General features: G+C 37.5%; 1 protein-coding gene and 1 pseudogene across 1 annotated transcript in view; one reads left to right on the top strand and one right to left on the bottom strand.

Annotated features, from left to right (window-relative positions):
* The window catches only part of ATM (ATM serine/threonine kinase), a 169,345-nt gene that overhangs the window by 68,554 nt on the left and 82,503 nt on the right, over window positions 1–18,288 (bottom strand). The window contains exons 33-35 of the mRNA XM_024570803.4: window positions 18,063–18,195; window positions 2,353–2,448; window positions 185–356 (exon numbers count right to left, since the gene is read on the bottom strand). Coding sequence (XP_024426571.2) covers window positions 185–356; window positions 2,353–2,448; window positions 18,063–18,195 — 401 coding nt within the window. The remainder of the gene's footprint in view (window positions 1–184; window positions 357–2,352; window positions 2,449–18,062; window positions 18,196–18,288) is intronic.
* LOC112314278 (ubiquitin carboxyl-terminal hydrolase isozyme L3 pseudogene) lies at window positions 9,674–10,587 on the top strand (annotated as a pseudogene).

Genomic DNA, 18,288 nt, shown 5'->3' with positions numbered 1-18,288 from the left:
TAATTTCACGCACTATAAAAATATAACTATTTTCATTAAAATACTTGAGACTGAAAGAAAAGTATGGCAACTTAAAGAGAAAGCCTTAAAGGTATTGGAAACATTAATTTATGTACAATATCATTCTCCTTGAATGTCAGATCAAGTAAATGTTACCAGAAATAAACTATCGTTAAGTACTCACCAATCCTCCACCAGTGTATTATTCAGGTAGGTCAGCAGTGTGAGGGTCCACTGAAGTTCTTTAGCTTCAAATAACTCAAGGGCCTTGGTACAGGATGTATCTTTACTATGCTGTATAGCTATCATAGAAAAATCTACAGGACCCACTTCTCCCAAGCAGCTTCCAACAGCCTCTACATGTAGAAATTACATTTCAGTAGAGTTATAGCTAAGAGAGCATACATACAACAGAAATTTCCTAATTTCCAAAATATAATGCCATTTTGTCATCCTTGAGGAGTTGTTTCTCAAACATTTTTAATAAATAAGATACAAAATATTGTATCATTCCCTTTACATACCATCCATATGGGCAATAAAATTATAAAATTATATTTAAGGGCTAGATTAAATAGTAACAGAATATAGGTATTAAAAATGAAAATGTAAACACAGCTACTATATGAGAGTATCAACAGACTTTAAGACTCACAGGTTTTTTAAGTATAATATATACATAAGGACCACAAACCTTAAACACTCAGTTCAGCGAAAACTCAACACAAACATGTGCGTGCACACGTACATATCTCTTCCCATCTGTGTTATCACTGCCCAGATGAAGAAAGAACATTTTCAGCATGCCAGAGGAATCCCTCATGCTCTTTCCTAGCATTGGTGGAATTTATTAAAATATGTTCACAAATGTCTAATAGTCCTCCTTTCAAAAGGTGAAGCCTAATTCTTCTCCAGTGTGGACTGTCCTTTGTGACTCACTTCTAACAAACAAAATGTGCACAAGTCTTTTATCTTCTTGATTAAATTGATCTGCAAGTATGTAATTCTTAGATGCTATTAAAAATTAAATTGTAAATGAAAGAAAATTTCCTTTCTAGACTGTTCACTGCTGGTGTACAGAATCACTACTGAATTTTCTGTGTTGATCTCTATCCTGCACCTTCGCTACATTCACTTATTTGCTCTACAATAGTAGCTTCCTGGTAGAGTATGTTAGATTTTATACACACACACACACACATATACATACTGTAAATAGAGGTCATTTTAAATAATTTTTATCTCTTTTCTTGTCCAAATGCTCTGGCTAAAACTTCTGATATAATGTTGAATAGCAATGGTAAAAGTGGGCAACCTTTTCTCAATTCTGATTTGAGGGAGAAAACTTTCAATCTTCTATCACTAAGTATGACGTTAGTTGTGGGTACAAAGATTTCGTGCTACACAGGAAAGCCACTTAGGGTTCTTGTAGCAAGTGCGGCGTGTCCCCAGAACCAGTACTACTGTGAACAAAGGGGTAAATTCCTTGGTTAAAGGAAACTTCTAGGGTGCTGACAGGTTCTGTTTCTTGGTCTGGGTATGATATGCATAGGTGTGTTCTGCTTGTGAAAATTCTTCAAGTTATGAACTAATGATCTATATACACTTACCTGTTGTAAAATATATTTCAGCAAAAAAATTAACAAAAAAGTTAAGTATTCTAAATGTCAGACTCTCAATGAGAAGTTAAGAAAGACTCCACTGAAAGATAGTAAGATTTGTGAAGCAACTCTCATTCTTCCCACCTTTCTTATTTGAAGCATGCTGTCATGACAACTTCAACCTGATTTTAAAGTCATTTTTCCCTCCTGTGAACATCACACCTAAACACGTACACTTGGCAAGATACTGGCTGTTTAGCTTACATTAAGTTACTCCAAAACAGTGACAGTAAAGAACTTGAATACAGTTTTAACATTTGACTTTAATCAAGCAGTCCAAGCCCTCATTTTTATTTTTTGTATAAAAAATTAAATACCAGTCATTTATAATACGTATCAGAAATTAATTTATTTGACACTTTGCTACAAATAGGTATATCTCACTTTCCTAAATTATTTACAAGGCATTTTCAAATTGACAGTTTTGTACATGCATAAATGACTAAGTTTTTAATACATTTATTAAATATATGTTTTTAATACATATATAAATGTCTAAGAAAGAAAAATCTGAAAGGAGGATAGCTAGGCTTAGGGATACTGGAACCAAATGTGAGGTACTACTGAGCTAGTACCTCACATTTCCCCAATACCCCAAATGACAAACTTTTACTAGCTTTAAAAATATTATGAAATGACCACTGAAACACAAAAACCTCATAGCTCATAGTCATTCAGCCAAATAGTTTACCTAAAACTTCTCTTTCACCAGTGTGGTTTAATGCCATCTTGGATAACTGCAACAAGTTGACAACTAGCTTCACCATTATGCCATCTTGTGGGTTATCTAGGAGCAGTTTTGAAAAAAATTAAACTATAATGGAGACAATACTTTTCTTTATAATATACTTACATATTAAAATTTGTGTAGAAAACTTTTGATAAAGTTTTTTGAAAAGGTTTTACATATCATGAGAACTTCAAAAATATTAAGTGACACCAAGCATATTCTCTGACCAAAATGCTTTGAAATTAAAAGTCAACTGCAAAAGGCAGTAGAACAAAACACAAGTATGTGGAGATTAAACAAGCTACTAAATAACGACTGGGTAAAAAAAAGAAATAAAAAGTGAGATCAAAAGATATATAAAAACAAATGAGAATGAAAACACAAAACTCATGGGATGCAACAAAAGTGGTAACAAGAAGGGCGTTTACACCATTACAAGCCTGTATCATATGAAACAAGAAAAATTCCAAGTAAACACCTAACAGTGTGTCTTAGAACTAGAAACAGAAAAACAAAAGAAGCTAAAATCAGCAGAAGAAAGGAAATGGTAAAAATCAGAGCAGCCCTGTCCAGGTGTCTCAGTTTGCTGGATTGTTGTCCTGTACACCAAAGGGTTATGGATTCGAATCCAGATCAGGGCAAATACCAAGTTTGAGGGTTCAATCCCCAGTAACCTGTAGATGTTTCTCCCTCATATCAATGTTTTTTCTTCTTTCTCCCCCTTATTCTCTCTCTATAATCAACAGGACTATCCTCAGATAAGGATCGAAAAAAATAAAGAAATGAATAAAAATTAGAGCATAATGAAATGAAATAGAAAGCAAAAAGACTATACAAAAAATTAATGCAAGAGCCCTGGCTGGTGTTCCTCAGTGGACTGAGTGCCAGCTTGTGAACCAAAGGGTCGCTGGTTCAATTCTCAGTCAGGACACATGCCTGGGTTGTGGGCCAGGAACCCAGTAAGGAATGCACGAGATGCAACCACACATTGATGTTTTTCTCCCCCTCTTTCTTCCCAGTCTAAAAATAAAATAAATAAAATCTTTTAAAAAATAATGCAACAAAGAGCTGGTTCTTTGGAGATTGATAAAATTGACAAACCTCTGGCTACACTCAGTAAGAAAGAAAAGAAAAAAGACTCAAACAAAATCAGAAATGAAAGAGAAGTTACCACAGATACTACAGAAATACAAAGGATCATACAAGAATATTATGAAAGACTATATGACACCAAATTCAATAACCTAGAATAAATGGTTAAGTTCCAAAAAATATATAACCTTCCTAGACTGAATCATGAAGCAATGGAATATCTAAACGGACCAATCAGCAGTGAGGAAATTGAAACAACCATCAAAAACTTCCACAAAAGTTAAAAGTCAAGGGCCAGAGGGCTTCACTATTGGATTCTACCAAACATTCAAAGATGACTGGAAACATCCTTCTCAAACTCTTCCAAAAATGCGAAGAAGAGGCAGTACTTCCTAACATATTTTATGAGGCTAACATAACCCTACTACTAAACCTGGTGAGAGTAACACACAAAAAAGAAAACTACAGACAAGTATATCTGATGAATACAGACGCAAAAATCCCAAACAAAGTAACAGCAAATCAAATACAACAATACATTAAAAAGATAATACATCACTGATAAAGTGAGGTTTATTCCAGGGGCACAAGGATGGCTCAACATCTGCAAATAAATCAATGTGTACACCACATTAACAAAATAAAGGATAAAAATTATATCAATAGATGCAGAAAAAGCACCTGACAGGATACAACATCAATTTATTATTAAAAACTTAATAAAATGGGTACAGAAGAAAAGTACCTCAACATAATAAAGGCCATATATGACAAACCCTCAGCTAATATTATATTCAGTGGTGAAAAAGAGAGAGATTTTCCTCTAAGCTCAGGAACAAGACAGGGATGTCCACTCTCACCACTATTATTCCACATAGTACTACTGGAGTCCTAGCCAGGGCAATCAGGCAAGAGAAAGAAATAAAAGGCATCCAAATTCGGAATGAAAAAGTATACTTGTCACTTTTTGCAGATGACATGATTCATTATATAGAAAACCCTAAGCCTCCAGCAAAAAACTATTAGAAACAATAAACCAATACAATAAAGTTGCAAGATACAAAATAAATGTATGAAAATCCATTGCATTACTTGACTTGGGTGAGTGGGAACCCGGGCAGGCTTCCTGGTTATGGGTGGCAAGAAGAGTTAGCAAGATGGTGACAACAAGGCTGCAGCTTGTGCTCAGCTCCCACTAGGAAAAGTTGTGCAAGAACCTGGCAGCCTTCCACAGTGCAAGGTGGAGCAGAAGAGGGCAGCCAAAGAGATCAAGCAGCGGCTCAAGCAGGCGCAGAAGCAGCTCTGGGAGGAGGGCCGCCAAGAGCACTTGCAGAGGCCAGCAGAGAGAGGGAAAATACTGGAGGAGGCGAACTAGTTCAGCTGGTGACAGCAAAGCCAACAGTCAGTTCAGGGCAACCACCCCAACTGCACAGTCCTGTGGTCACCATCAGCAACCTGGACTGCCCCGCCTGAGCAAGGCTGAGTCTGAGGAGGACATGGCATCTATGGAGAAGCCAGCCAAAACCTTCCCCAGAAGTCCAGGGGTCCCCTGCTATCCCAGTGGATCTCCTCTTTCAGGGCATCTGTATCCGTGCTGCATACAGTTGCGAGAGAATCAAGAGGAAACATCTCTGACAGGCCCAGGACTTTACCAAGAAGCTCTGACTACCACTCTTATCAGCAAGACCCAGTGCTGCCAGCTGACCGGCCAGCCCCCAGGCAGTGGACAGTAAGCCTGAGGAACTCTGTCCTGTCTCTGATAGGCTGTCCGCCTAATGCAGTCTACACAGACACCTGGGCTTTTACCTAAGATGTAGTGGGCAGCTGAGAACTAGCCTTCATCAGGAAGAAGCTTCAGGGCCAAATTTGGAACATCTTCCTAAATGTATGCCCCACTGGACCTTCATTTGATTTGTGGGAGGAAAAATTCATCGCATTTGTTTATACTATCAGCAAAATTTCAGAAAAAAAAAAAAAAGAAAAAAAAACCCTTTTCTAATTGCAACAAAAAGAATAAAATGCTTAGGGATAAACTTAACAAAGGATGTGAAGGACCTATACCCTAAAAAACTACCCTAAAAAGACATTGAGACTGAAGGAGACACAAAAATATTGAAAGATATTCCATGTTAATGAACTGGAAGAATAAACATAGTCACAGAGGCCATATTAGCCAAAGCAATATACAGATTTAATGCGATCCCTATCAAAATCCCAAAAGCATTTCTTAAAGAAATAGAACAACAAAAAAAAATCATCAGATTTGGAGGGACCCAAAAAAGGCCCTATTTGAATAGCCAATGCAATCCTGAGAAAAAAGAATGAAGATGGTGGTATCACACTCCCTGACCTCAAATGATACTATATAATACAAAGCAACAATAATCAAAACAGCATTGTACTGGCAGAAAAACAGACACAGAGACCAATGGAACATAACTGAGAGCCCAAAAGTAAACCCACACGAATACGGGCAAATAATTTTCAACAAAGGAGCCAAAAACATACAGTGGAGAAAAGAAAGCCTCTTCAATAAATGGGGCTGGGAAAATTAGAAAGCCACATGCAAAAGAACGAAACTAGCCTACTGTTTCTCCCCATATGTACAAATTAACTCAAAATGAATCAAATACCTAAATATAAAACCTGAAACAACAAATTACGGAAAAAAACCAAACCCCATAGGAACCAAAGTTATAAACCTCAGAGAGGATTTTAAGAATTTTACCCCAAAGGCAAGGGAAGTAAAAGAAAAAAATAAATGAATAGGATTATATCAAACTAAAAGCTTCCACACAGCAAAAGAAACCATCAACAAAACAAAAAGGTAACCAACCGAATGGGCAAAGACAGCTGCAAACAATAGCTCTGACAAGGGATTAATATCCAAAATGTATAAAGAACTATTCCAACTCAACAACAAAAAAAACAAGCAATCCAATTAAACAGACACTTCTCCCAAAAGGACATACAAATGACGAAGAGATACATGAAAAGATGCTCAACTTCAGTGGGTATTAAGAGAAATGCCAATCAAAACTACAATGAGATGCCAACTCACACCTGTTAGAATGGCTACTATTAACAAGACAAGTAATAACTATTGTTAGAGAGGCTGTGGAGAAAAAGGAACCATCATTCACTGTTCATGGGAATGTAAACTGGTACAGCAACTATGGGAAACAGTATAGAGGTTCCTCAAAAAATGAAGAGCAGAGCTACCTTATGACTCAGCAACCCCTCTTCTACCCAAATGATTTGAAAACATTTATTCTCAAGCATACATGCACGTGTGTGTTCACTGCAGCATTTTCACGGTGACCAAGACACGGAAACAACCAAAGTGTCCCTCAATAGATGACTGGGTAAAGATGTAGTACAGATACACAATAGAATATAACTCTGGCATAAGAAAAGATGAAATGCTGCCATGGATGAACCTTGAGAATATCATGCCAAGTGATACAAGTTAGAAAAAGTGAAGAACCACATGATTTCACTTATATGTGGGATATAAAACTGAAAGCAACATATGAACCAACAAAACATACAAAAACTCATAGACAAAGAAAATAGCATTGTAGTTACCGGAGGAAACGGGTGTTGGGGGTATAGAGAAGGGTACAGGGGTTAGGTTATAGTGACAGAAGATTGGACTTGGGGTGGTGGGCACACCATGCAATATATAGATGATGTGTCATAGAACTGTACACTTGAAACATATCCAATTTTATTAACCAATGTCACCCCATTAAATTTAATAAAATATTGAAAAATAAAATGAGGTAACAGTATTTGAACTTCCCTATGAAATAAATCCATGTAAAAGTGATCAGAACATCTGGCAAACAAAGAATGAAAAATGTCATAAGTTGTACAGAAAAGTTAATACCTCAGCAAAATCACAACAGAAACACAAAAATCATTCGATATTAAGGTAGAAGAAATCGCAGAAGCATGCTTGGTTTTAACCTCTAGCATTCAGTCTAACTAGCATTGTTGAATAGAATTTTCTGCAATGACAGAAATATTCTATAATCTGCACTGTCCAATGACAGCTACTTACCTACATGTTACTACTGAGACCTGGACATGTACTAATATGATGACGAAATCAAATTTTAAATTTTATTAAGTTTTAATTCATTCAAATTGAAGTAGCTACAAATAGTTAGTGGTTATATCGGGGTATATCTAGAATGATAAAATACCCAAACAAATGATACTATGAAATAGAAGTGTTCACATTTCATAGATATGTAGGTCTCAAAACAAATGCAGTAGGAAGTCATAATTCAGAAGGTTAAAACTAAAATTAGTTTAAAAAATTACTCAGAATAAGAACAAAATACAAATATGAAATTAACGGGCACTGGAAGATGAAAATGAAAACATGAGTAGAAAAAGTTTCTCCAAGTACAATAGTATAATAACCAAAACTCAAATTAACATAAAAATGTTTTCCTAAGTAAAACAAAGCTAGAATATGTGTACATATGTATGTATATAAATACACACATAGTTCTAGTCTGTGTGGCTCAGTTGGTTGGAGTGTCCTTCTATATATAAACCAGAGGTCGCAAGTCCCATTCTTGGATGTGGCACATGCCTAGGTTGCAGGTTCAGTCCCCCTAGGGGTGTGTGTAAGAAGTGACTGATCAATGTTTCCGTCTCATTGATGTTTCCCTGTCTTGCTCCTTCCTTCCACTCTAAGTATGTCCTCAGGTGAGAATTAAAAAATAAACACCCCCCCCACATATATACATATATATTAACACACATACCTGAATGATGTTTAAAATGAGACAAATTTCTTCTATTTAAATAAGGATGAAAAGAGTAAAAAATAAAAAATAGGTAAGAAGTGGCAGCAATAGCCTTGTATGCCTGGCTATAAAGAATTCCTGCTATTGCTCCCACTCGGCCCCTCCCCCTCATACAGCGTCACAGCGCTGCGACCAGCATTACCCCGCCCTGATGAACACCTAAGGCTCTGCCCCTTAAAGTAACAGACCAGCCAAGACAAAAAAAAAAAAAAAAAAAAATTGGCCCAAATGACAGAACACTTCAAAGCTCCAGAAAAAATACAACTAAGCGACGAAGAGATAGCCAACCTATCCGATGCACAGTTCAAAGCACTGGTTATCAATATGCTCACAGACTTGGTTGAATCTATTCGAAAAACAGATGAAAAAATGAAGCCTATGCTAAGAGAAACAAAGGAAAATGTACAGGGAACCAATAGTGATGAGAAGGAAACTGGGACTCAAATCAATGGTGTGGACCAGAAGGAAGAAACAAACATCCAACCAGAAAAGAATGAAGAAACAAGAACTCGGAAAAATGAGGAGAGGCTTAGGAACCTCCCGGACGCCTTGAAACGTTCCAACATCCAAATTATAGGGGTGCCAGAAGGAGAAGAGGAAGAACAAAAAATTGAAAACTTATTTGAACAAATAATGAAGGAGAACTTCCCTCATCTGGCAAAGGAAATAGACTTCCGGGAAGTCCAGGAAGCTCAGAGAGTACCAAAGAAGCTGGACCCAAGGAGGAACACACCAAGGCACATCATAATTACATTACCCATGATTAAACGCAAGGACCTACATCCAAGATTACTGTATCCAGCAAAGCTATCATTTAGAATGGAAGGGAAGATAAAGTGCTTCTCAGATAAGGTCAAGTTAAAGAAGTTCATCATCACCAAGCCCTTATTATATGAAATGTTAAAGGGAGTTACCTAAGAAAAAGAAGATCAAAAATAGGAACAGTAAAAATGACAGCAAACTCACAGTTATTAACGGCCACACATAAAACAAAAACGAGAGCAAACTAGGCAAACAACTAGAACATGAGGGTTGTCATTAAGGGAGTGGGAGGGGGAGGGGGGGAAGGTACAGAGAATAAGTAGCATAGATGATAGGTGGAAAATAGACAGGGGGAGGGTAAAAATAGTGTAGGAAATGTAGAAGCCAAAGAACTTATAAGTATGACCTATGGACATGAACTATAGGGGGGGAATGTGGGAGGGAGGGGGTGTGCAGGATGGAGTAGAGTGGGGGGGGAAATGGGACAACTGTAATAGCATAATCAATAAATATATTAAAAAAAAAAAAAAGAATTCCTGCTACTTTTAGGCAGCAGAAGTTAACCTCGTTTAAGCAACAGAATAACATAACCATATGTGGGTTTAGAAAAATCATTCTGAGGGCGTGCGGGGGCGGAAGCAGCCGAGGCTGCGACCACGTGGGCTGTCAGAGCTGGAGAGTGCCGGGGTGGAGCTGCCATGGAGCCTCAATGCTGGCTGCCGCTGGAGGCCAATCCAGAAGTCACCAACCGGTTTCTTAAACAATTAGGTCTACATCCTAACTGGCAATTTGTTGATGTAAATGGAATGGATCCTGAACTTCTTAGCATGGTACCAAGACCAGTATGTGCAGTGTTACTTCTCTTCCCCATTACAGAAAAGTATGAAATATTCAGAACAGAAGAGGAAGAAAAAATAAAATCTCAGGGACAAGATGCCACATCATCAGTGTATTTCATGAGGCAAATGATGAGCAGTGAATGTGGAACAATTGGACTGATCCATGCTATTGCCAACAATAAAGACAAGAAGCACTTTGAATGTGGATCAATCTCGGAAAGATTCTTGGAGGAGTCTGTGTCGATGAGCCCTAAAGAACGAGCCAAATACCTGGAGAACTATGACACTATTCAAGTTACTCATGACACCAGTGCCCATGAAGGTCAGACTGAGGCACCAAGTATAAATGAAAACGTAGATCTTCATTTTATTGTATTAGTTCACGTAGATGGGCATCTCTAGGAATTAGATGGACAGAAACCATTTCCAATTAACCATGGTGAAACTAGTGATAAAACATTATTGGAGGGTGCCATTGAAGTTTGCAAGAAGTTTATGGAACGTGATCCTGATGAATTGACATTCAATGCAATTGCTCTTCTGCTGCATAGTTGGTCAGTAATGGAAACAGCAGATACTGTTATTATTTGCAACAAAAATTCAATTTCTGCTGCCATACCCTAACTCAAATTTTGGATATTTTCATTAACTTGACTGATTAAACTTCATGTGATTAAAAAAAAAGAAAAGAAAAATTCTGGCAGAGGTGTAGAGGATGGATAAAGTGGGAGTAGTTCAAGGTGACACTATTAGAAACTCTTTTGTGGTTAGATGGGAAAAGGTGAGGGTCTGATCTAAATGATGAGAACCTCAGTCCATGGCAGTTAAACCAACAGCAAAAATTTATAAAAGATTCTTTTGAAAAAGAATAGATAGGAATAACATATGTCATTAAAATTAGTACCTGGACTTCCAGTCAAGACAGTGGCACAGGGAAGTCTTATGACAACAGGTAGATGGAGGAAACTACGTCACCACAATGTGACTGGTAGGGAGTGCAGAGGAGATGCAAGAGGGCTGGCTGGGCTTCCACAGGCAGCAGCTGATGTGCCAGAGGCATATTTAAGAGGCAGGGGATTCCCCCTGAGAAGTGTGGGGCCTAAACCCCAAACTGGGCTCCCCAGCCTACAGCACCAGAGCCAGAAGGAACCCAGATAACATACAGCTATGAAAGCAGCAGGACTTCTGTCTGACAGGGAGAGATGGCAGGAGATGCAGAAAGCCTCTTAAAGGGCCAACACACAAAATTTCATTTGTAGCCACTTGCCCTGGCCTCCAGCAAAGGGAGGGCAGAGTGGACTAGATACACATGAAGAAAGTCTGAGGTTGGTGGCTCTGGGGAGAAAACCGGAGGAACAGCCGCCAGGATCCCTGTGCTGAGTCATTCCCCATATTGCGGGAGCCATCTCTCTCAGGCAGAGCACTCCTCACCTAGTGGCATCAACCTGAGGGAAGCAATACCACAGACTGCAGGAATTACTTTGTCCTACCCTGTGGTGCTTAAGCCCAGATGATGACTATAGGTTGATTCGCTCAAAAACTGATCAGTTTAACATCTAAGGTAGAAAATACAAAGAACCAACCAAGATAAAAAAACAACCTCCAAATGAAAGAACAAGTGAATTCTCCAGAAGAACTAGAAGAAATGGAGGCAAGCAATTTATCAGGCAGTTTAGAATAATGATTATAAGGATATACAACAGCATGAAAAAAGATACAGAAACCACAAGAAATAAAGAATGCAACATCTGAAATAAATAACACTTGCCATAGTATGGATGAAGCAGAGGATAAAATCAAAGTTTTGGAAGGCAAGGTAGGAAAAATCACCCAGGCTAAGCAGCAAAAGGAGAAAAGAATTTAAAAAATGAGGAGAGCCTAAGAAACATTTTGGATAACATTAAGCACACCAACATCCGCATAATGGGAATACCAGAAGAACAGAGTGAGCAAGTGATCGAGAATCTATATGAAGAAATAATTACCAAAACGTCCCTAATCTGGTGAAGGAAAAAATCATAAGTTCAGGAAGCTCAGAGAGTCCCAGACAAGTTGGACCCAAAGATACCAACATCAAGTGTCCATCATAATTAAAATGACCAGGCTTAAAGACAAGGAGAGAATCCTAAAAGCTGCAAGAGAAAAGCAGTAAGTTACCAACAAGGGAGCATCAATTAGACTGGAATCTGATTACTCAACAGAAATATTATAGGTTAGAAGGGAGTGGTGTGAAATATTCAGGCTATGAAAAGCAAGGACCCACAACCAAGGCTACTTAACCAACAAGGCTATCATTTGAAATTGAAGGAGAAACAAGGAGTGTCCCAGACAAGAGAAAGTTAAAGCAGTTTGTTAACACTAAACCAGTGCTGCAACAAATGTTAATGGGCTGACTTTAAGAATGAGAAGAAAATGAGAGGAAAAAAAAAGGAAACCAGTCAAACAATAAAATGGCACTAAATATGAACATATCAATAATCACCTTAAATGTAAATGGCTTAAATGCAATGACCAAATGACAGAAGGTAGCTTCATGAATTAGAAAAAAAGACTCTCATATGAGCTGCCTCCAAGAGACCCATCTCAGATCAAAAGACAGATACAGACTAAAAGCGTTGGTAAAAGGTATCTCATACAAATGGAAAATTTAAAAAAAGCTGAGGTAGCAGTACTTATATCTGACAAAGTAGACTTTAAACAAAGCTTTAGTGAGAGACAAAGAAGGACACTATTTAATGACAAAGGGAACTATTTAACAAGAGGATATAACCCTAGTAAACATTTACTCACCCAATACAAGAGCACATAAATATGTGAAGCAAATCTTCATGGATATAAAGGAAGAAACCGTCAGAAATACAGTCCTAGTTGGGGAATTTAACACCCCATTGACTTCAATAGATAGACCTACCAGGCAGAAAATCAACAATGAGATAGCAGGCGTAAAGAACACACTAGATAAAATGCATTGATATCTTCAGAGCACTTTACCCCAAAGCAGCAGAATACACGTATTTTTCAGGTGTACATGGAACATTTTATAGGATACACCACCACATGTTAGGACACAAAACAAGTCTCAATACATTTATATCATATCAAGCATATCAAGCATCTTCTCTGACCATAATGCTGTGAAACTAGAAATCAATCACAAGAAGAACACTGAAAAATATGCAAAGACATGGAAGCTAAATAACATGTTATGAAACAATGAATGGCTCAACAACAAGATTAAGGAAGTAATCAAAAGCAATCCTAAAAAGGGTAATTTATAGCATTATAGGACTATCTCAAAAACAAGAAAATGCTCAAATAAACAATCTAACTTCAAATTAAAGGAACTTGAAAAAGAACAATAAACAAAGCCCAAAGTGAGTAGAAAGAAGGAAATAATAAAGACTAGAGCAGAAATAAAAGAAGTAGAGTCTAAAAAATATGACACAAAAGAATCAATGAATCCAAGAACTGGTTCTTCAAAAAGATAAACAAGATTGACAAACCTTTAACGAGACTCATCAAGAAAAAAAGAAAAAGGACCCAAATAAATAAAATCATAAATGAAAGAAGAGAAATAATAACTGACACCAAAGAAATACAAAAGATTATTAAGAAAACATTATGTACAATTATATGCCAACAAACTGGACAACCTGGGTGAAATGCATAAATTCCTAGAAACCTACAATCTTCCAAAAATAAATCAGGAAGCATCAGAGAACCTGAACACAGATTACACCTAATGAAATTGAAGCAGTAATCAAACAACTGCCAACAAACAAAAGCCCTAGACTGGGTGGCTTCACAGGTGATTTTTACCAAACATTCCAAGAAGTAACACCACTCCTTCTCAATCTATTTCATAAAATTCAAGAGGGAAGGCCCTCAAACTCATTTAATAAGGCTAGCATTATCCTAATTCCAAAACCAGATAAAGACACTACAAAGAGAGAAAATTATATGCCAATATCCCTGAAGAATGTACATGCTAAAATCCTCACCAAAATATTAGCAAACCGAATGTAGCAATGTATCAAAAAGATCATACACCATGATCAACTGGGATTTTTCAGGGAATGCAAGGGTGGTACAATATTTGCAAATCAATAAATTTAATTCACCACATAAACAAAAGGAAGGATAAAACCCACATGATCATATCAATAGATGCACAAAACGCTTTTGATAAAATCCAGCACCGATTAATGATAAAAACTTTCGGCAAAGTGGGAATAGAGGCAACATACCTAAACATAATAAAGGCCATATATGACAAAACCCACTGCCAGCATCATACTCAATGGGCAAAAACTACAAACATTCCTCTTAAGATGGGGAATAAGACAGGGATGTCTGCTTTCACTTGTCTTATTCAACATAGGACTGGAAGTCCTAGCCACACCAATCAGACAAGAAGAAGTAAAAGGCATCCAAATTGGAAAAAAAGAAGTAAAACTGTCTTTATTTGCAGATGACAAGATACTGTACATAGAAAACCCCAAAGAGTTCACCAATAATCTACTAATCTGAAAAATGAATTAGCAAAGCAGCAGGATACAAAATTAATATCCAGAAATAAGTTGCACTTTTATATGCAAATAATGGGACAGAAAGGGAAATTAAGAAAACATACCCATTCACAACTGTGTTGAAAAGAATAAAATACCTAGGAAAAAATCTAACCAAGAATATAAAAGACCTGTACATGGAAAATTATAAGAAAGTGAAGAAGATACAAATAAGTGGACGCACATACCATGTTCATGGATAGGAAGAATTAACAGCATTAAAATGTTCATACTACTCAAGCTATCTATAGATTCATTGCAATTCCTATCAAGATTCCAATGACGTATTTCACAAAACTAGAACAAATCTTTCGAAAATTTGTATGAACCGCAAAAGGACCCGTGTATCAACAGTGATACTGAGAAAGAACAAAGTTGGAAGAATCATGCTACTTAATATCAAACTATACTACAAGACCGTAGTAATCAAAACAGCCTTGTACTGACACAAAAACAAACACATAGATCAATGGAACAGAATAGAGAGCCCAGAAATAAGCCTACACCTTTATAGTCAATTAATATTCGACAGAGGAAGCAGGCACATATTATGGGCTACAGATAGACTTAAGTGTGAGATATTATTAAAAAATCCTAGAAGAAAACATAGGCAGCAAAATCTCCGACACTGTACTCAGAAATTTTTTATCAGATGTATCTCTGCAGGCAAGGGAAACAAAAGAAAAAGTAAACAAATGGGACTACATCAAACTAAAAAGTTTTTGTACTGCAAAGGAAAATAAAAAGACAACCCACAGAATGGGAGAACATATTTCCCCAATATATCTGATAAGGGGTTTATATCCAAAATTTATAAAATTCTTACTAACCTCAACACCAAAAAACAACCAACCATACAAATAGTCAATAGACATATGAAAAGATGCTCAATATCGCTAATCATTACAGAAATGCAAATTGAAACCACAATGAGATACCATCTCACACCTGTCAGATGGCCATCAGCAATAAATAAACAAGTGCTAACGTGGATGTGGAGAAAGGGGAACACTTCTGCACTGTTGGTGGGAATGCAGACTGGTGAAGCCACTGTGGAAAGCAGTATGGAGATACTTTAAAAATTAAAAAAGGATCTGCCTTTTGACCTAGCAATCTGACTTCTAGAAATATATCCGAAGGAACCCAAAACACTAATTTGAAAGCACAAGCACCCGTATGTTCACTGTAGCATTATTTACAATCACCAAGATATGGAAGCAGCTCAAATGTCCATCAATAGATTAGTGTATAAAACAACTAAGGGACGTTTACATACTGGAATTCTACTCAGGTGTTAAAAAGAAAATTTTACCCTTTGCAACAGTATGGATAGACCTGGAGACATTATGCTAAGTAAAATAAGCCACTCAGAAGAAGAAAAATCCCACATGATTTCACTCATATGTAGAATCTAATGAACAAACTGGACTAACAAGCAAAGCATAGACAGACTCAGAGACGAAAAATAAATGACAGCTAGTGGGGTGGGGCCTTAGGAGGTGGAGGGACTATGCATAAAGCAAAAGGACTCACGGACATTGACAACAGTGTTGTGACGGCTGGGGACATGGAGGTGTAAGGGGACTAAATGGTAATGGGAAAAAAATACACACACAAAAAAGATGGTGGCACAGGTACACCTGACTCGTCTCCTTACACAACCACATCAAAACTACTACTGAAACAGAACTAATACTCAGAACCATCAGAAACCAAGTTGAATGGAAATCTGACAACTACAAACTTAAGCCATATCCATCAAGACCGGCAGGAGGGGCAGACACGTAGAATGCACTGGTCCTACATCCACATGTGGTGGATAAAAATTCGGGAGAGATATCTTAGGAGTGAGGAGTCCTAGCCCCACATCAACCCCCACAGTCCAGGGTTCCAATGCCAGGAAAATAACTCCCCATAACTTCTGCAAAAACCAGTGGTGACTGAGTCAGTGGAAGAAACTTCTGGAGTCCCAAGCAGTTCCCCTTAAAAAACCCACAAATGGACTTACTCCCTTTGAGCTCCAGCACTGGGGTAGCAGCTTGAAAGGCACCAGTGGCATACAGGGAGGTACTGAAGTGTCTAACATCAAGGTGAGAGCTGGGGTACACTTTCTGCTGGACAAAAAGCAGGGCAGAGGCCACTGTCCCTTTTCTGAACCCTTCCCCCACAGTGCCAGAGCCTGCAGACAGGTGCCATATCTGAGACTACAGCAAGCTGGCTAATATGGTATGTCCTGCCCTGGAGACCACCTGAAACTCTACCCCACCCAACACAGACAGGCTGCCAAAATAAGGAGACAAAGAAACATGGCCCGAATGACAGAACAGATCAAAACTCCAGAAAAAGAACTAAACAGAAGGTAGGTAAGCAATCTATCAGACGCAGACTTCAAAACACTGCTAATAAGGATGTTCAAGTTATTTAGTGAGGACCTCAACAACATAAAATAAAATCCAGTCAGAAACAAAGGATACAACAATTGAAATGAGGAACAGTTTACAGGGTAAGAATAATAGAATGGATGAATACCATAATCACATCAATGAACCGGAACATAAGAAAACAAAAAACAACCAATCAGAACTACAAGTAGAAAAAAGAAATAAAAAAAAAAAAACGAGGATAGTATAAGCAGCCTCTGGGCAACTTCAACCATTTCAACATTAGCATCACAGGGGTGCCAGAAGGAGAAGAGAAAGAGCAAGAAATTGGAAATCGATTTGTAAAAATAATGAAGGAATGCTACCCCAATGTGATGAGGAAATAGACACGCAAGTCCAGGAACCACAGAGAGTCCCCAAAAAGATGAATAAAAAGACGCCCATGCCAAGACACATCACAATTAAAATGCCAAAGGTTAAAGATAGAAGACAAAATCTTAAAAGCAGCACAAGAAAAGAAGTTAGTTACCTACAGAGGAGTTCCCATAAGACTGTCAGCTGGTTTCTGAAGAAACACTTCTGCAGGCTAAAAGGCATTGGCAAGAAATATTCAAAGTCAGGAAAAGCAGAGACATACCTACTGTCAAGCTTGTTCTACCCAGCAAAGCTATCATTTAGAATCGAAGGGCAGATAAAGATCTTCCCAGACAAGAAAAAACTAAAGGAGTTCATCATCATGAAATTATTATTATATGAAATGTTAGAGACACTTATTTCAGAAAAAGAAGATTAAAACTATGAATAAAATGGCAATAAACACATATGTATCAACAATTGAATCTAAAAAACAAACTAAGCAAACAAGAGGAACAGAGACAGAATCATGGATGCAGAGAGCATTTTGATGGTGCCAGATGGGTGTGGGTGTATCGGTGAGGAGGCAAGGAGATCAAGAAGTACAAATTGGTGGTTACAGAATAGCCATGGGGATGTAAAGCACAGTATGAGAAATGGAGTAGCCAAAGAACTATATGCATGACCCATGGACATGAACAATGTTGTAGGGATTGCCTCAGGGAGTGGGGGGAACTGGGTAGAGGGGGACAAAGGGGGAAAAATTGGAACAATATAACAGCATAATCAATTAAATATAATAATAAAAGAACAAAATGAAATTAATGAAATAATGTAACATAAAAGTACCCTGAGATGCTCTCATAAGCTCCACCATCTGATCTTTGTGTTGTTGTAGCTGTCTTCGAAGATCCTTCAATCCTTCAAGTCTTGTCAATGGAAGTGCATCATAAACACTTACTGAGAGAAAATGGTTAATTTCCTAAAAGAGAAAAATTAGTTAAAAATGAAATTGCTATAGATCTGTACTGCTTAAGTCTGTGAAATAAGTTTTAAAAAATTACTAACTGCCTTT

The sequence above is a fragment of the Desmodus rotundus genome, chromosome 5 (genome assembly GCF_022682495.2).
Source record: "Desmodus rotundus isolate HL8 chromosome 5, HLdesRot8A.1, whole genome shotgun sequence".
Taxonomy (NCBI): Eukaryota; Metazoa; Chordata; class Mammalia; order Chiroptera; family Phyllostomidae; genus Desmodus; species Desmodus rotundus.
This window is presented reverse-complemented; position numbering and strand designations above follow the sequence as displayed.